Source organism: Botrytis porri, assembly GCF_014898465.1.
Source record: "Botrytis porri strain MUCL 3234 chromosome Unknown BPOR_002, whole genome shotgun sequence".
NCBI classification, from domain to species: domain Eukaryota; kingdom Fungi; phylum Ascomycota; class Leotiomycetes; order Helotiales; family Sclerotiniaceae; genus Botrytis; species Botrytis porri.
The window spans coordinates 3,570,627-3,590,017 of record NW_024066076.1 but is presented as its reverse complement, the minus strand read 5'-3'; the positions used below and the strand labels follow the sequence as shown (position 1 = coordinate 3,590,017).

At 43.8% G+C, this 19,391-nt stretch overlaps 6 protein-coding genes across 6 annotated transcripts; 3 read left to right on the top strand and 3 right to left on the bottom strand.

The window, feature by feature from the left end:
- Window positions 1–424: 424 nt before the first annotated feature.
- On the top strand, window positions 425–2,162 carry EAF01_002057 (uncharacterized protein; the record flags this gene model as incomplete). The annotated part of the gene is made up of 3 exons (XM_038910307.1): window positions 425–901; window positions 951–1,986; window positions 2,041–2,162. The coding sequence occupies 3 exons, from the start codon at window positions 425–427 to the stop codon at window positions 2,160–2,162; spliced, it is 1,635 nt and encodes a 544-aa protein (XP_038775119.1).
- A 1,400-nt stretch (window positions 2,163–3,562) lies between these two features.
- EAF01_002056 (uncharacterized protein) lies at window positions 3,563–9,124 on the bottom strand (the record flags this gene model as incomplete). The annotated part of the gene is made up of 2 exons (XM_038910306.1): window positions 3,563–5,033; window positions 5,082–9,124. 2 exons carry the CDS (start codon window positions 9,122–9,124, stop codon window positions 3,563–3,565), a joined length of 5,514 nt encoding a protein of 1,837 aa, XP_038775118.1.
- Window positions 9,125–9,714: 590 nt separating this feature from the next.
- On the top strand, window positions 9,715–12,870 carry EAF01_002055 (uncharacterized protein; the record flags this gene model as incomplete). Its single annotated transcript, XM_038910305.1, has 7 exons — window positions 9,715–10,898; window positions 10,949–11,066; window positions 11,115–11,152; window positions 11,209–12,059; window positions 12,114–12,250; window positions 12,304–12,565; window positions 12,629–12,870. 7 exons carry the CDS (start codon window positions 9,715–9,717, stop codon window positions 12,868–12,870), a joined length of 2,832 nt encoding a protein of 943 aa, XP_038775117.1.
- A 482-nt stretch (window positions 12,871–13,352) lies between these two features.
- Window positions 13,353–14,189, top strand: EAF01_002054 (uncharacterized protein; the record flags this gene model as incomplete). The annotated part of the gene is made up of 1 exon (XM_038910304.1): window positions 13,353–14,189. The coding sequence occupies one exon, from the start codon at window positions 13,353–13,355 to the stop codon at window positions 14,187–14,189; it is 837 nt and encodes a 278-aa protein (XP_038775116.1).
- Window positions 14,190–14,448: 259 nt separating this feature from the next.
- On the bottom strand, window positions 14,449–17,046 carry EAF01_002053 (uncharacterized protein). Its single transcript, XM_038910303.1, has 4 exons — window positions 16,620–17,046; window positions 16,292–16,572; window positions 15,257–16,245; window positions 14,449–15,209 (listed from the first exon to the last, which is right to left on the bottom strand). Exons 1-4 carry the CDS (start codon window positions 16,895–16,897, stop codon window positions 14,667–14,669), a joined length of 2,091 nt encoding a protein of 696 aa, XP_038775115.1. The 5' UTR covers window positions 16,898–17,046; the 3' UTR covers window positions 14,449–14,666.
- A 1,625-nt stretch (window positions 17,047–18,671) lies between these two features.
- Window positions 18,672–19,250, bottom strand: EAF01_002052 (uncharacterized protein; the record flags this gene model as incomplete). Its single annotated transcript, XM_038910302.1, has 1 exon — window positions 18,672–19,250. The coding sequence occupies one exon, from the start codon at window positions 19,248–19,250 to the stop codon at window positions 18,672–18,674; it is 579 nt and encodes a 192-aa protein (XP_038775114.1).
- Window positions 19,251–19,391: the final 141 nt, after the last annotated feature.

The following is a 19,391-nucleotide window of genomic DNA, read 5'->3' as shown; positions in this document are numbered from 1 at the left end:
TCGACCAATTGCAAGTATGGAAATCGGAGCACCCGCGAGATTTCCCCATCCGTACCCTGCTCCACTAACCACATAAGACCTTCCTGATAAAGATTTGCCAAGAAGGAACCCAACCAGGAGTCCAGGACGCTTATCTACACGAGCCAGTGAAGATCACCATACGCTTGCAAAAAAGTTCCCATCTTCGTGAATTCTTATCAGGCTTCCTACGTACAGCTCACGATTGTTTTTCGTTCAATTGATTCGTCCCAAAGATATGGGAGGCACCCCTCAATGAGTTAAATTAATTTTCTAGAATGTCAAGCCTTGGCTTTCCGTTGCATACATATGTAACTAGGCCGTGTTCCCCCTCTGATTGTCCTACCCCGTCCCAGAAAGTTTTCATCTTTTCATTCTGCTTCCCTAAATTCACAACCTTGGAGCAATGTCGGACTTCGTCCATGGTGATCAGGCCGATCTAAAACATGCTCACCATGTTAATCATTCCCATGATCTGGAGAACGGCCGCCTTGAAAAAGACCTTGATCCTGCTGTGATCACGGCTGGAAGTCATGGATCCGAGGGCGATTCCGAGGAGATAGTCTTGGCCAGAGAACTTCGAGAGAAAAAAGGCTTCCTGCGTAGCCTGCGACGTGGTGAAGAATGGCTGGACGAAAAGCTGGGAATTGAAACGCAAGGTATTGATAGGATCCGCGAAGAAGACAAGCAACCTCCGTCAATCCTCAACGTCTTCTTTCTCTGGTGGTCTCTCACAATGCATGTTGGTACCATACCAATTGGTCTTCTTGGTACGGATCCCGAAGTCTATGGTCTCTCCCTCAGTCAAGCAGTTGGCGCCATTATTGTTTCAACTATTTTGGGAGCCGCTTGCACTGCATATACTGGTACTCTTGGTCCAAAAGTAAGTATTCCGGAAATGTGTCTCTTGAATACTGCTAACAAATGTTAAGCTTGGTCTCCGTGCAATCGCATGTTCTCGATACTCCTTCGGTTTCTACGGTGCAAAACTCTGCTCAGTTCTCAATGTTGTTATCGGTGGAGGTTTTGCCGTGGTCAACATTGTGGTAGTGGGTCAGATTTTGGCTGCCGTCTCTGATTATACTATGACAATTGTGGTGGGAATTGTCATCGTCGCAGTCATCAGTTATATTGTATCGATTTTCGGCTTCAGAATTATTCATACGTGGGAGAAATACTCGTGGATCATGACATTCATTATCATGTGTGTCTTGATTGGCCAAGTCGCTCCTAAGATGGAGCCAAGTCTCCCATCTGAGGTTTCTGGTCTTGGTTTCTCAGGCTCGTGGCTTAGTTTCTTCGCTCTATGCTTTTCTTCCGCCTCGGGATGGTGCTCAATTGCTTCAGATTACTACTGCAACTACCCTGCCAATACCAAGGGCTGGAAAATTTTCTTCCTTACCATCTTGGGAATTTCCCTTCCAACGATCTTTGCAACTATTATCGGTGCATGCCTGGGAAATGCGGCACTGGCTTCATCAAAGAATCCAACTTGGACAACGGCATATGAAGATCATGGACTTGGTGGTCTTCTTCTAGAGTCTTTCCATCCGTTCCGATTTTCCAAATTCTGCCTTGTCTTACTGGTTTTCTCAGTTATCGGTAACAACGTCGCTGTGAACTACTCTAGTGGTCTTGGTCTTCAATTGCTTGGTCATTATTTCCACGCAATCCCAAGATTCATCTGGTCATTTGTCAATGCTCTTGTGATTGCTGTTCTTGCGATTGCTGGTAGAGCACACTTATCCAGCATCGTCAGCGACTTTGTCTCCCTACTTGGATATTGGACAGTTTCTTTCACATTTGTTCTCCTAATCGAAGATAAATGGTTCCGTCGTACAGAAGGTTACGATTTGAACTCTTGGGATCAACCCGGCAAACTACCATGGGGCTTGGCTGCGGTTATGGCTCTTTTGGTTGGTTATCTGGGTGGTGGTCTTCCTGGCATGGCTCAGGTTTGGTATGTCGGTAAGTCACAATCACTTTCTCGGAGCATATTCAAAATACTAACACTACAATTAGGCCCAATTGCAGCTAAATTTGGACCCTACGGAGGTGATGTTGGAATCTTTCTCAGTGGTGTCTTTACTATCGTGACGTATCCTCCACTTCGATGGTACGAGCGTAAGATCACCGGTAGGTAGACCAAGGGCTGAATACCTGTTACTTACCTAAAAATTCAATTCTCTTTCCTATTAGGATAATTCAATCATAAAATATATATATATTCTTGGCAGTAAGAAGTGATTACCTACTTCCAAAGAAACAGAACGAATTCCATCCTACCTAGAGTCTTGAAATCTTGGCTAGATGGACCTATGTACAGGTTAAGTAGGGAAATCGGAACATTGATCGTTGAAGTTCTCGGTACCCCTCATGTTACTCAACGGTAAAATACCCCTCCTTCCCAGATGGAATTATCATAACGCATCATAACATAATAAAATACAACACATACATGCCGATCATTCAAAACAACCTTCCATTCAATTTCAAGCTCTTCCATGCAGTATTCCACCAACCCACCCATGTCATCCCCGTAACACCAAGCGACAATCCATCTTCCTGCATGCTCCCGCCACCATGTCCTTCAATTCCCCCACCGGATCAAGAAAAATTGTGGAATCTCGCGTTCTACGCTGCGTTTCCGATCCACCACGCGCAGGCAATCCAATCGTAAAAGGAAGGTCACATGGCGTGGAGTTCTCGTGTGCTGCGGCCAGCCCTGCTCGGCTTCCTGCATACGGGTTTGTTGTTTGTCGTTTGTCATTTGTCATAGTCGCATTGCGATGCGGTGCATGAAATTGTTGAGAATTGAGAATTGGGGTATATGTTGATGGATATTTGGATATGCATGTGCACATGTATGTATATGTATATATGTAGGGAGATTAAAGGGAATGGGTCCTGGGGATGGTTTGGAGGAGGTAGGTGGTACATGCACAGTTTATTTTTCCGATGTGCCGAGATTGACCGAGGAGGGGGTGAAAAAGGGAGGGAGATGTAATGTACGAAGTAATGAACTCGTGTCAGTCAAACGGGTTGATTGAATGGACTGATATATGAGGGATATTGAACTGCGCGGAATTGGGGACGGAATGTTGACTGAGAAGAAAGAGGTATTGATGCAGCATGCGCTATGATTCGTTCAAGTAGATGAACAAGGCTATGGGAAGCCATCCTCTGCACGAGCTGAGGGTGCGAGGTTTCACAGGCGATATCTCGAGATGTGGCGCCCGGTTTTGGAAAATTGAGATATATGTAAGTCTCTAATCTACAAGTATATGCTCAGATTTTCTCATGGCTGTGCTCTCCATGGGCAGACCTATTTTTGGATTTCGGGTTTCTAGAGGAGATACGTACAGACAAGTCAAAGGCAAAGAGGCAAGAAGAAATAAGCTCATTAATTCATTTCATTGTTTGGTATGGCACACTTGTAATATATTACAAGGCTAAGGACAGCTCATCTGCCTAGCTATGGGTATTTTCCTTCTCAAACTCCACGCAAAAGCAAATATGATTGAATCCATTGACCTCAAAAACCCTACCCGTTACTTCCTGGAGTAGGAGTATGTCCTACGCTCCCACTCCCATTTCTTCTCATCAGGTTCGGAAACATCAAAGATCCATCCAGATCGTCCATGTCAGGAACATCGCTTAAATCACTCTCATCATCTGCGCTATCGTGTACACTGCCTGGTGCTGAACTATCCTCTCTTCTTGCGCTTTGCTGGGGTCCTGCAATAGGTATCTCAATTCTGGGGGCAGACGAAGTAATAGGCGATGCATTTGAAGGCAAAATAGAAGATGACGCGGCATTTTTAGGTCGAGTAGGGGCAGCAGGTCGAGCTGCTTCAGCGGCACGATTGATAGATTGCTCGGCTCTGGTAATGACTGCCTTACGGTTGATACCGAGTTTACGAGGTCTGGGTATCTCAACAGAAGGAAGCGGGGTCGAGGCATCTGTATTAGTAAGAATATGATTGAGAGTCATCGGACCCGAAGGTCTTGCCGCAGCTTCTCCGTCAACTTGGGATTGATTCAAGGTCGTAACGTCTATTGCAGGGGTGTCCCTCACGACCTGAATATAAAGAACTGCCCAGATATCATTGATCATATCGTCAATCGGAGTTATCTTCGCAAGACCATTGTTGAGTTTCTTCAACTCAATAGTCTCTCGTAAAGCATCAAGAGCTGGGTGTGAAAGACTGCCATCTCTGATAGAATCATCAAGGCGTTGTGAGTAGGCCTCCCACACCTCCTGGGAGATTCCTCTGAAAACTTCGTCCACATTAGCAGGTATAGCAGCAGCTTTACGAATAAGCCTAAGATAAATTGTACAACATTCATTCCAGACATCGCCAAATTTGAAGTAGTCGACTGCGCGCTTCCTGACACGCTTAGCCAACAGTTCCATATTTGTTTTATCGTCAGTAAGAAACAAGAGCCTGGCCATGAATAGAGCATAACGTCGCATGTAAACGAAATGCCTTCCTGGTCTTTCCGCTTCTGGTTTCCAGACTTGCATAGACATCGTTTTGGTGAATATAGACTCTCGAAATTCGCCGCGAGCCAAACATGCTTTTTCGTAATCTGGATTAGACTCGTCGTACACAACGTTAGCTACACGAGCAATCATTCGATGATGCCAGTGTGGCTTGTCTAGATTCCGTAATAGGCGGAAGCAAGCAAGAATAAATATTTCCCAATCTTCTTCGTTTTCAATCACAAAAGGATCTCCCTTCCGTGGACCGTATGGTCGGTCTTGTAGAAGCTTAGCGGCATCTTGAAATTCCATTTCCCCTCTCGCTACCAATTTATGAACGAGAGAGGCAAGCTTATAATGTGGTTCCAGGATGGGCTCCTGACTACTCTTACTTGGTTTCGGGCATGTTTCTATGGCACGAATGAACGTATTCAAAACCATTTCCATGGTAGGTACATTGGGCACATAATATTCCTCCTGTGCAGCCGCCATCATTTTCCACTGGCATTTTCCTAGCATAAAATGATTCCTAAATAAATTAGCATTGCATTTGACGCGGGTATGGAAATAAACTTACATCCAGAAATCTGGCCGATCCGCGAGGGAGCGCTTGAATAGTTCCGCTGCATATTTCCACAACTTGTATTTACTCATTTCCTCGAAAGGCGTCTTCTTGTACATCCCTACTTGTTCCCCGCTCATATGTTTTTCTTCACCTACCCAGAATACTTCCATGCTGAAAGGCTCTCGAGATGATGCATACAAACGCATTCCAAAGTCATGATACATGTCAGACAGCTTTTCAGCCGTTCCAAATGAACTATCCGCGCAACGCATTGCTGTAGAGAGCGCCATAACATAACAATGAATAGAAGACTTCTGCAAACGAACTAGAAGTGGTCTATCACCGTTCATTTTATCTGCGCTCCATAACACCTCTTCCTCTAATTCCAAATCATAGCATTGTGCAAGTCTGTACCACGCTTCCCAGTGATCCGCAGTATATTGCAGCTGAAGCTTCATGAAATGTGCTGCAAAATTCAAGTCATCCGTTTGGGAGCCAGCACTTGTTCGCTTCGTTGAACGGTATTTTGTTAGAGCAAGCATGCCTAAGAGATAATACCAACCTTTATCGGCAAGAGGGCTCTCAGGAGTATGTACAGAGATGAAATCAATCTCTACTTCGCCTCTCATGGCTAAATAAAAGTCGAGAGGACGGATTGGAGTTTTCAAATACTCTGTGATATTCCTTGAGTTATGTAGCATGGTAGGCGTTTCTTTGGGCTGGCCGACAGCAGTTTGCATCTTTTCAATTGTGGGCTTGAGTTCGTGCTTCATAAGATCTTTCATTGGCATGTTGTTCGCAAGTGAGATGACTTGTTCTGCAATATTCATGACAGTCCGTCGATCCAAATTCTCTCTAGGACAACCATGATCATCGAGCAGAAATGTGCCTACACCTAATTTGATACCATATAGATCAAACAACACCTGGCCCAGATAGTCTTCCCATCTATCAATGTGCTTAAAACGGGACATTTCTTGCTTCATCATCTTAAGGAAAATTTTATTCGAGACCTTGCAACACTTTCTCAAACCTAATGAATAGTGGACGAGCGCAAGGAAATCTGCCAGGTCATTATCAGGAGTTGGAAAGAAATCACGATTCTGAGTTGTAGCTTCTTTGACCATAGCATACTGTAAAGCCCACGTCCGTACTTGCATTTCCTTGATCTTGTTCGCAAAATTGTTAAACGATCCAAACATAGAGTAGACCCCAGTCTGTGGAAGTGAGATACTTCCAACACTCATTTCGTCATCGAAGACTGCCGCGGCGTGAAGAATACGGCTTAATTGTGCCAATGCGGCGCATGTTGATTTGATATGGCGGTCGTCGATAATTTCAAAGCAGGTTGTGGCTTCGTTAAGTGCTGTAGTCAATGCTGGAACCAATAGTTGATCAAGAGCCTTGAATAATACCAGCAGCTTGTGGCGACGAGTCTCATCGTCACATTTCAAGTAACCTTCACTTCTAAACTCTGCCACTAGTATCTCGATACATTTTAAGATACAAGAAAATACTTTGGTCTTGTATCCGATGCTGGCATATGCTTCGCTCAGACGTTGCCACAGAAAAAGACGAAGTGATGTGCTTCCACTGTCCAAGAATTTCCACATGTCACGTAATATCGCTGGAGTAGTATCTTTAATCTTAGAGATCTCACTGTCTTGAGAATCAGCAACCTCCATTTCTACAGACTGAGATGTGGATTCTGGATCCAAGACTGGCTCGAGTGTTTGGATGATTGCTAACGGGTCGGATTTATCAGGCTGGAAAAGATTTTGGAAGAATTCCATCGTTGTCAGGCTTGAGACCTCTCGATCTGCCGCCGATGTGGAGATTTCAGGTATGACGGCATTGTTTGGAAGTAAAATTGGTGGTTTTCCAGCCTTGTCGAGAATATCTCGAAGGCTAGTCCAGAGAAGAACTTTGTGCTCGCGTAAAACTTCTTCGGGAAGTGTGGCATAAAAGACTGATGCCCACAAATACCTTAGAGACAGTTCATCATTCTGCTCAGAATTCCGGCTCCGCATCACAGAAGCCGAGAGATCTGCCCAACGATCAAGCCTATCCTTTGTCATAATTCTGATATCCATTCCAACCATACTATCTGCATTGGTAATGCGTGTATAGACGTCGAGGTGAAGTTCGAATATTGTTTCTGTCATCTCCTCTAGCTGTGAAAGGTGGGTAGAAGCTTCGCCAGATGAGCAACTCAATTCCAATTCTGACTGAACACGATCGAAAATATCTGCGTCAAGGAAACTGATCATTCGAACGGTGGCTACTTTCAGTTCAGCACTCCATTGACGTTGTAGATAGGTTGCCAGAACTGTTCGGAGCCATTCGAAAACAACATCTTGTAATGGCATCCAATCTTTTTCGATTTTTTGTGCAAAATGTGATATACCACCGAATTCTGCAAATGGCGGTGGTTTGCTGTTTATATTTTGTGATGCCGAATTTGAATGCTCGAGAAAAGCCGACAAGCCAGCATTCGCACTACCTCCAGAAGTTCCTAGGATGTCTGCGGCATTAGCGTTTTCAAACACTGCTGCTTTAGCTTCGTCCCAAGATCTCATGATATCACGTAGATCTCTAACTGCGGTGTTGGTTCGAATATCGTTGCGCTCAGTGGCTTTATCAATCGCCAAAGCTTCTTGGAGCTCTTCACGGGTCCCCAAATCCTCAACGCCTATCTTCTGAAGTACATTCCCAACAAATCTGAAAACATCATCGTCAGCACGGGAAAACGTCTTAAGCTGTTCGGCATATTGAGCTGCTGGGTCGACGGGAGTTTCAGCAGTAGTAATTTCGCGATTTCTGATACGCCTGCTACGCTTGTGGGTGCTGTTTTCCTCTTCCGGAGTGTCGCGCAAACCAGCAGCAGACTGAGATCTTTTTCTTGTAGGCAAAGCGGCATCAGGGAGTTGTGCAGAAGCTGTTCCAGCGGACTCGCCAGTCCTTTCGTCAGAATTATTGGTAGTAGGCGTGTTATTCCCAAGACTTTCGTCTATCGGGGTTATCGACATTACAGTGTCGACGACCTCTGGCTGCTTCTCAACATGCTGTTCACCCAATATAGGCTCGGGGGAGAAGTACTGATCCTCTCCTTGAGGTAAAGCAAGTATGACTCCAACAACAGGAAGGCAAGTTGAAGCTTGGCATATCTCATGACCAATGGCTGTCCATGACCTTTCTGGTACGTTGATAATTGCACGGCCTTCTAGAATCTGCAATGGTACATCATTATCCATGCTCCTATCCAGGATTTTGGCGGGATTTGGCAGGAATGGGTACGGATCAATGTGTTTCTTCAAAAATTGAGGCATTTCATTCTTTTTGTAGGGTCCCATTATTGGATGAGATAGAGATAATTCATCAGATAAAGCTTCGAGTACACTCTTCAATTGCGCTCCCGCAAAACCTTCTTCTAAAGATTGAGGTTCAACCTCAGCAACGGTTGGGTCGTCATCAACCTCGACAGCAGCCTCAAGACAATATCGAGCAATTCTCTGGCTCCCAAGCATGGCTCCAATACGAGCTGCTCGTCTCCATAGCTCGGTATCCGATTCATCACTGGCTAGGGCACGTCCGAAATCATCCATTGAAACTTTGGCTTGTAGATCTAGTGTTACGGCATCATCCATCATGCCATTCGAGTTTCGCAGGCGAGCCTTAATGCAGTCCAAAATGAACTGTCCATGATTTTTGTATGCGAGGTAGAGAATTTGAGGTAATGTGCTGGATGTGCCATCTGCGACAGCTTGACCAATATCGAGTTCAATAGGTATGGCAGAGTCGGCATACTCAAGTTCGGGATGCTCTTCGAGCCTCGTAAATTCAGTGACAGCTTCGGGGTAGCTGAAGATTTCGGATTGAAACAAGTTCTTGTAGGCTTCGGCAGCTTCTCGATAGAAAGGAAGACCTTGGGCATGCAGCTTAAGCGCAGCTGTGTAGAGCTTAAGAGCATCTTCTATTTGAATCTCTCTTGTGTTATCAATCTCATCATAGCTTTGATCGTCTGGTTCGATATTTAATGCAGTAAATGTCGCCATCTTGGCGGAAGAAAGGCGACGGTGTGCTGCTTATTAAAGGTTAAAAAGCAATGAGGTCTCGATATTTATTGTATACGCGACGCCATATTGCGCCGTGTACAAGTATCACGGATTGCACGTAGCAATTCGGGCCAAACGATTAGATAGAATGCAGTATTTCCCGTTTCGCGCTTTTGTCCAGCTATTCGACACAATGCGACAGAAGTTGTTATTATGCGTTTGTCGAATTTCAATTTGAACGAGACAGAGAGCTTTCGGTTTCTAAGTTCGTGTTCGTACGATAGGTGTTGATATCTATTTTAGCTATCGTATTGAAGCAACGCGGAAATCACAGTGAACATTGATTGAATGGGTGAATATTGTCCCCAAGTCGATCAAGTTCACTAATAAGTTCAAGGTTCCGCAATAACCTTTTTCCGAGAGGTCGGACACGGACACCCCCGGGCCCCTGTAATCGATGATAGACGGTTATCTCATTAATACCTAGGTAGCTATCCTCGCCGTCGTAGGAAACATGACCGGTACATTTGATCATGTATGTTACCTATCAGTCTTCTGTCAATTGTTCAAATTGAAGATTGACATTCAAGATGTACAAGTCTATCGTTGATAATTCCAATTCAAAAATTACTCATAGAGTAACGCGAATTAGATTCCCATTGTCTGTTCTACTCCTTATCGTTGTCGTTCTTGGTTTGCAGCTCATCATTCTCCCCCGATACATATATCAAGTATCTCCAGCAGCTACAAAGCTTTCAGATCATTACATATCTCAGCTTAAACTAGGATACTCTAAATGTCTAGATCTACATACATTGCCGAAAGAATACTCTCATTCGGAGATCGTGTCACGAAAGAATCCTCGCTGGAACTCTATTCGTGGTCAGAATCAGACCACTGTCTTGAAAAATGCCACTCTATTCGATGGAAATGCTCTTCTTAGTGAATTCGTGGATATAACGTTCGAGAATGGCCTCATCAAGTCTGTATCAACAGCTACTAGAGCTATCAATTATGGTCCCAATGTTCAAATTGTCGACCTCGAAGGCAAATATGTTACCCCAGGTCTGGTCGACATGCATTCACATCATTTCTTGCACGCTTGGCCTGAACTCTCTGTTACAGGCGATGAGAATGAGGTTCATATGGGTCCTCTTACCCCATTTGTTCGTGCAATTGATTCTATCAAGACGGATGACAAGGCAACTGCTATAATCGCTTCAGGCGGTGTCACAACTTCCCTTCTCATCCCTGGCTCGGCAAATATTATAGGTGGTGAAGGAATTCTTGTCAAAAACTTTGTTCCTGGTAGTGAAACTGGCGAAGAAGTAGTTGAGGAAGTCTTATTTGAACATGGCGTACCCATTGAGGAGAGGAGGCGATACATGAAGATGGCATGCGGCGAGAATCCTACCAATGTCTATGATCATACCCGAATGGGTAATGCTTGGTTATTTCGAGAGCAGATGACACGAGGAAAGGAGCTGATTGAAAAGCAAGACTCTTGGTGCTTATCAGCCGCTGCGGCGTTAGAAAGTAGAGATCCTGCCACCATTTCATCCTTCATGAAGAATGGTGGTTTGCCGGAAGAACTAGAATTAGAATCCACGGCAGCATTATTACGGGGTAAAGTTGGAGTCAACATACATTGTTATGAACCTGAGGATCTTGAAGACATGATTCATCATAGCAAGGAGTTTGGATTTCGAATCCAAGCATTTCATCACGCTCTTTCAGCCTGGAAAGTGCCCGAGTTGATCAAGAGTAGCGGAGAGTAAGTTGTGAAAGTATAATTGCAGTTTCTACATTCTCATAGTGCAATAGGAATATTACCATTGCGACCTTTTCCGAATTCGGATTTTATAAAAAGGAAGCCTACGATGCCAACTTATGGGGTGGGAGTATTCTAGCTGAGAATGGGGTTCCTGTTGCATACAAATCCGTCAGATGCCCTTCTCTCATGGTATATACCAAAGCTAACATTTCAAAGGATCACGTTCTTGAGATAACCAATGCACAATACTTAATGTATGTCTGCTTGAATCTCGTTAATATAAAACCATTATTGATACATAGATATTCAGGTTCCAAGCCGCGACTGCACATTCTTTCAATCTTTCCGAAGCTCTTGCTTTGCAATCTGTAACTAGTGTGCCTGCAAAGTCGCTAGGAATTGACTACCGGGTTGGATATACACGTCCTGGTTATGATGCAGATCTTGTAGTGTGGGATTCCCATCCGCTTCTCGCTGGATCTACACCTTTACAAGTTTACATTGATGGGAAAGCTACTCTGGACCCTGTCAAAGTCGCGGAAAATACAGCTGAACATTCTATCGAACACACGTTAATAAAACCAAGATCGCGAACTACTCAGACATCGAAACAGAGTCTATGTAGCAAAATAGACAACTCGGATCAAATTATTGCTGTTACTGGAATTAAGCAAAGCTATTTGACCCTAAAGCAGGATATCTCATCAGACACGAGTAACTTCACGATGATTTTGAATGGTGGCAAAGTTGTCTGTCTAGGTTTGGAGCAAGAATGTGCTACTTTACTCGGTGAAGGGACGACCATTATTGAGCTGGAGGAAGGTGTTGTAATGCCAGGGCTCACTGGGTACTCACCTAGTCTAGGCTTGGCAGAAATTCTCGGAGCCTCTGAAACCTCGGATGGCTCTCTTGACAAAAGTCTGGCTTTATTGGAGCCAGATAATATTATCCACGCCAAGTACGGGGTCCATCTGGATGGACGTGGATTTTCTAGGGCAAGACTTGGTGGTGTTACCCAAGTAATCACTACACCAATTTCTGAGACATTCTTTGGTGGTGTGAGCACGGGTATCAAAACTAATGGTAAACACAACATTCTCGATGGTGGCATCTTCCACGACGATGTTGCTTTGCACTTTTCAATTGGTCAGATGGTCAAACGTAAGTCTGGTTTCCACAACACAAATTCAGAACACTATTAAGCCATACATACAGATTTCGAGTCTATACCCACAGTATCCTCTGCTATAGCAAAACTGCAACATATTTTGGTCAAGAACATTGGCAAGGATAACGTGTATGGCACTGTTGCAAATGGATCATTTCCATTGGTGGTACATGTGGATAATGAAGTTAGCTTATCTCTTCTCATTTTATATTTTGAAACTGACACCTAGAATCACAGTACGATATTCTTCAACTCATAAAACTAAAGAACAACCATCCATTACCCCTCAATCTAGTTCTTCTAGGCGGAGCGGGCGCTCATCTTGTAGCTGAAGAAATCGCAAAATCCAAAACACCACTCATCCTAACCCGAAATCGCGGTGCACCGGATTTATACGAGAAGCGCAACGCACTTTCTGGTCCCCCGCTAACACGTTCTCCTGCTGCAGTTCTTACGGACGCAGGTGTGTTTTTTGCATTGGCAATTGAAGGCGAAGGCAGTAGGTTTCCTGACTCTATTCCACATCATTGATCAACCTCAGATGATCTAACTAAACTTACAGGCGAATCACATATCCACAACCTCGCGATTGAAGCGGGTTGGGCAGCTAAATACTCCAGCCTCACAAAACGCGAAGCTGTGGACTTGGTTTCTCGTAATATTGAGAAAATTCTAGATCTAAAAGTTGCAGAAGAAACTAGAGATTTCGTGATTTGGGAGGGAGATCCATTACAATTGGGGGCAGGTGTTGTATTTAGTATAGAAGGCGGAGAGTTGGGAACATGCTTGCCCTTGTCGAACTGATGCCTGATGTTTTGCGCCGACGATTCGACCAGCACGACCGTTAATTAGATAAAGAACATTCTCATTGTCGAATAGCATACTCAGAATTTCACAATGAATGTAAAAACATATGCGGGAACCAATTTGCGGCCGTCATTTGACTCGATAGCCCCGAGCATGTCGTATCTTTTGGTTTCAAAAATGTTGTCTGACTAGTTTTTCTTGATTTGGTAGTAAAACCTCTCATTTTTCAGCTGGAATGTTCCCTTCACTCGTAACCTATCGACGGTTCCTTCCTGCCACTGCAGTTGCCTAAACCTAGTACTGCTTTTAAAAGTCCCGAGAAATATTAAGCGCCGACCCATACTGTTGGAATTTTCGGACGTCAGATAAAAAATGTACCTATAAATAAAACTACTTAACCCGTAGTTAAGGAAATGGAATATGTATTAAATGCATTTGGATAATCACATATCACACCATCTTATCAAATTCAAGGAATCATGACTGCTTTCCTCAAGAAGAAGGATAAAAAACCAGCTACGTCCAGTGCGCCGCCCAGCACCACTAGCTCGGTTAACTTATCTACACAAAATGTGACGACGAACGCTTCATCCAGCACCCAGGTTGCAAGTACAGCTTCCCTTAAAAGTAAGTCGGGTTGTGGAGGCAATAAACATGGCAATCACAATCACAACCGTCTTGACGTAGATTCCGGCAATAAGAGTCATCCCGAGAGAGATAGCAATCATGGGCCTAACACCTCATCGTCTCAAACTTCAGTAGTAGATACAAAACCAGAACTCAAACGCTCATCTGGAAGTATTCTATCGATTATCTCCTCACGTACAAAGATTGACCGTGAAGAAAAGAGGAAGGATAAGAAACTCGAAGAAGAACACGAAGATTTAAAGAGGCACTATCACTCGGACATGACCTACGCGAAAGCAGGCATTGCGGTAAATAATGCGGAAACAAGCTATGAAAGCGCTAAGAAAGAACTTCAGGATCTGTATGATATAGGCGCGACTAAAGAAAAGATCAGAGCGCAAGAAAAAAAAGTGCGATCGGAGTGGGAAAATCGGAGGAAAGCGGATGAAGAACTTGATGCAATCCGCGATGATGACAAAAGAACAGCGGAGAAACAACGAGAGAAAGTGAGCAGAATGAGCGAGGACAATCCTTACAGGATCAAGGCAGAAAAGAAGGCTCGAAAGAAAGAACAGGAAAGTCAAAAGTGGGTAGACAAACAAGAGAAGAAAGAGAAGAAGGCTAAGGAAGCTGCAATTAAAGCGAAGGAGGCTAAAGGGCTGGAGGAGCAGGGAAAGAGTTGCAAGTGAGGAGAAGAAGAACAAAGAAACCGAAAGGATCATAGCTGAGTGGACAACCTACAAGAGAAAGCTGCGAGAAAAGAAGCTGAGCAGACAAAGTACACTAAATATGAATATGAATTGGTTAAAGTAAACAAATGTAAAGAGAAAAGAGAAAAGAGAAAAGAGGGAAAGCTATCAATACTTCTCAATCCTGAATGAGGGGATGTTCGCTCTTCAGCGCAGATAAAGACAAAGCTAGTGACAGGTTGCCGAAATATAGCTATTAAAGAAGTAAATGTGTTGATTATTCTACCTCTCAAAGCAATTATAGTATACTATACATATTTGTGTCAAGTTGAACTTTTGCTCTTATCAACTTTTGGATATCAGACCCATCTTAACCTGCTAAGTTCTAGAACATAAAACCTCCATTTCCTGCTCTCACTCCTAGCCACACGTATGACACGCGAAACTTGTATTTTCGAGCTCGACGCCATAGGCTTCTTATCCTTCGGTGCCGCTACTTCTAAAAGCCGCGCAAAGTGCTGCATAGTGGTGTGTCAAGTCCAAGACGTTTTGCGGTAAGCTTGTTGCTTGAATAATACTCCTAACCTTCACAGCACCTTCATCTTCTATCAGTGTGCGTATTGTGTACAGCAATTCTGGTGAGAATTCCGAGTACCATCTGTATTGCCAAGTGACCAGTCTAATAACACTGGCAACTGTATCTCGGGTATTCTTGCTCTTCTCCAATTCGGCAAGGATTCCCGCCAATGCTTTGGGAGAGAAGCGTATTTGAAGACAGTTGCGATAAGCTTCAACAGCTTCCGGCTGGTGATGAAGTCTGTCAGCTAACGAACCGAGAATTTCCCATTCCTCGGCCGATTTCTTATACTGCATCTGTTGTGCACGATACTGAGCCATTTCAGTTCTCCATATAGTATAGATACGAAGGTCTTCATAGAGAACCATAAATAGACTATCGAGCCAACGCTCGCAAAGTCTCTTATTATTGAATCGGGAAAGTTGTTCTTCGGTAATCTCACTCTGCTCGATGTTAGCGGATTCATGGGGAAACTTTGAGGGTCACTCACATCTTCGTTACCACTTTTGACTTCTTCTGCTGCAACAGTATGTGAAGGCTTCTCTACAGAATCATCGGCTCCGCTACCATCCTCAGCGTTCGGTTTAGGGGCTGCTGAATCGCCATTCGTACTTATTTCGTCGTCGGAATGGTCATCGCCATTTTCACGAGGACCTGGACTTCCTCTCAGTACGTCGGTGCTTGCACTACGCTTAGTTGAATCACCTTGTTGACCAACTGGTGGTTGTTTTTCACTTCTATACTCCTCTTCCATGACAAATACATTACTCCTAATCTTGAGAAGTTGATCCCAGCCAATTTTTGCTGTCATTTCTGTTAAGATACTATAAGCGTGCTTGAAAGTACCTTTGTACATAGCGGCACGTAGGTTTAGAAGGCTTTGGTGAACTTGTTCTGATAACCTTGACTCTGGCTCACTATCGATCTCATCTAACCTAGTCTCAGGAAGGGTTGGAAGGTGGATTTCCTTAGGCTCTGGCATGTTAGGTGCATCCTTGTCTTGATATGTAAACATAGGGCATGAATTTAGAGTCGTGAGAGCATTCTCCCAATCCTCCATGGCAACATAAACTTCAGCTAAGCGTGCCCATGTTCCGAATTCGCTCGGCGCAGCAATGGTACTTCGATCTGCACAACCAAGGGCCATCTGCAATCTTTCAGTTTTGAATTCTGGCTTGTTGGGGTCCATTGCCTTCTTTTTCAAAAATTCGGCTTGAGTATCAAGCATAACATAATCCATTGGCGACTGCTTCACAGATTCATGTAATACTCTGACGGCTTGTACCTCCTCATTGCCCATAAACAGGACCTTGGCTAATAGAGAGGAAACTTCAATATTTCGGGTTCGGAGCTTTTCGAATAGATTAATTCCAGAGGCGTATCGCCCAGTGGTTTGGAAGTATTTTAGAAGACCTGTTGTTAGATGATTCGAGACATTATTTGGTACCTGAACGATCGAATCGGATCCAAGTTGCCAGCCTACAGAAGTTAGTCCTGGGTTTTGCCTTCACATCAAATGGCATACCTCTAAAGAACAACTGTTCGGCAGCCTGGAGGAATCTATGTTCTGTCTCCGTCGTTGTCACTGGGTTGAATCTCCTAACTCCAATTATCTTTCGAATGGTGTCTCCACTTCCATCATCCGCATATGAATATGCCCGAAGAACACTACACAAGTATGTTTCCAGCCATAACTCATCGGTCGTTGTCCTCTTATCGCCTCGCTCATCGATACAATAACTTTCAACGCTTCCTGGAATTGTGACATGGACGCGCATATCCAATCGAGAAAAGGCATTGTAACAACTAATAGACATTAGTAACGCTCCGCATTGACAGACTTCTAAACCGACCAATATACGCCCTCTACTATCTTTGTCGTAGACTGATGCGTTTCTTTGTAAGTAAGGGTATTGATATATGCCGCTAAACTTGCAGATGATGATGCATCGACACCGGTGACATGATGATATACACCAATCTGCTTTCCTGGATTTCTCGGGGCTTGCTTGATCAATTGAACTAGGTCTGGGGGGCCCAATTCTCTTAGAGCCGCTAGAACTTCAGACCGCGCTTCGATGGATTCGTGAACGATCTCTTCGGTGATCTCAGGAACAGCTGGCGCAACCATCTTATCCTCTCACAGGGCGAACCTGTCTTGTTGGTGTTGGTAAAAATCGCTGTGCGAAATGGAATGATTTGTGATTTTCAGAAAACTCAATTCTATAATATGCCTTGAAACTACTAGAGACTTGAACAATGATAGTGGGGGTTTCTTGCGGTCGACAACTTTGTGGTTGGTATACAAATGTAAACACCTCATCGGCAGGGAGCTCAAGCCACACTTCAGCCTCGCCAATTCATCGGCATCAGGCTGTGCTTAATCAGCACTATGATAGAGAATGCCTCGCGATTGGAAGGAGAGCCGACCACCAGGCGTAAAAGGCTGTTCCATTGCAAAATTTGCTTTGGATACTAAGAACATCTAATTTTTAACTCTAAATTGGGGCAATGGACAGAGACACTTACCTACTCTAGTCTTGCAAAGTTGCATCTATTCTATTGTTTATCAAGGGCTCGAAAGCCTAGCATTATATCTAGAAGTCCAGTGGTGCAGATGTCTACACGCCCTTCATTACTACTTCACGGAATAACTATCTGAGTTCTAGTCTGCTTCTTTGTTTTATCTCATTACTTGCTCGCAATGCTTCAAGTTAAATGCGTAAAGATAGTCAGTCCATGAGTTGGCTCCAATGTTTCACAATTCATGTCCTTAAGTTGCAGCCATATTGGGTTGTTGTCATGATTTCTTTTTTAATGTGTTATTTTCTTGACATAGATGTTTTGATAATTCCCGAATTGTATTCCAAATTTATGATGCTTTCAATTTTTCTTCGAGGTTTTTGAACCACTTCAAATGGAAAATTCATGTGGGCCGGATCATGTCCCCTTACGTATTGGTATCCCCAGAACCTTTTCCTGTGCCTTACTCAAAGTTAGTGCATATCTGTTTCTCCTTCAATATCTTCCCACCACCTTGAAATGGGACCGTTACCTTTCATTGTAGGCCATGCGCCCTGTCTAGGAAACTCTTGTAAATCAAAATTCCTTTCCCAATCTTGATCCTGGTTTAAGCCTCTCACTAAATCCATCCATTTCGTACCACAAATGCTACTCCTTCACTCCTGTAACCGACGATATTGCTTTGATATTCTGTCCCACAAAATTTGCAAATGCATTGCCCGAGACCCATACCCAAGGACCATAGCGTTGACCAGCGCCTAAATCCACATAAAGGTTCCATGTGCCCGCATATAAAAATGGGATCCAACAACCATTGCTCGCCTTGAATAACCTCGAGCAAGGAACTTGAACATCGCGGTACGACAGAAGGAATCTGGAGGGTTATGAGGAAGGTTATGGGAAATCAAGCACACGTGCTGAGAACGGTAAATGATCCGGGCCTGTGAGTTCATGCGAAATTCATGAGTGATGCAAGGGTCATTTAGTTGATGACAATGGTACTTAATCAACTGATCTCCTGTTCTGCCTATCGAATGTAGCTGAAGTTGTGAAGATCCGTATTTACCTTCGTGATATAACTTCGCAGCCATTTGTATTTCACTAAAACGGAATTGCTCGTGAATGATTGACTCCACTCCGAATTTTTTATGATGCTCCCAACATTTTCTGGCCATCGTCGAAGCAGATGGTTCATGCAGCTTTAGACATGTGTGACACGAGATGTATTGCTCGTAGTCCCTGCACAGGAGATCAAGTAGATCAGTAGTTTCCTTCAGAGAAGTCTTGACGACGTCAAGGATTATAGTCCAGTGTCCTGGACCGAGGGAAGTCTTCAATTTGAGAGAAGTAAGAGTGAATGCTACAACAGAAGATTTTGGAAGTTATGCAAAAATATCGTCTAAGATTTCATTGGGGAGGGTAAAAATTACAGCATCCTTCGGGGCACAGGCAGCACTCTTTCGTATTGGAGTTCCGGGTATTTCTTCCCGAGGTGTAAGGTTCTTGGTGGTAATTGGCTTTTCCTCTACAGAGTTTGGAATCCCCATTTGCATTGGTGTGACATACGCATCGCTAATTATGCAAATATTTCTTCGATTGTCGATATTATAGGTAGTATTTTCCCCCTCTTTACGCGCCGCTATACCAGGTTTTCCGTCTACAGAGTACGTCGAATCTTCTCGTATTATATTGTCATATATATATTTGATTTCCCAAACTTCACTACCAATTGCAACGAGGTAATAAGTATTCACCAGAGGTTCGTGGTTGAGTATGGGGATGCTAGGTTTGCTGTTCCACCATCGAGAACTCGTTGCTTCTATCGTGGTGGTATCATCCACGCTCTTGAAGTTCCAACCAATATGATCAACATCAATAGAGTAGTTAGTATTTGCGCAATATATGAGTGTGATGGTAGAAGGTAGATTTATTGTTCCGTAATAATACGGTTCTTCAGACATGATGTAACTTCCATCATGGAAGAATATCGTCGCCAAAAGATGTGTCATTAGTTGTGATTATAGTTTGAAGGTCGTCTCAACAAGTAAAAAATTAAACTAGATGAAGTTGAATTAAGCAACATATATGTGTTCTCTGTATCA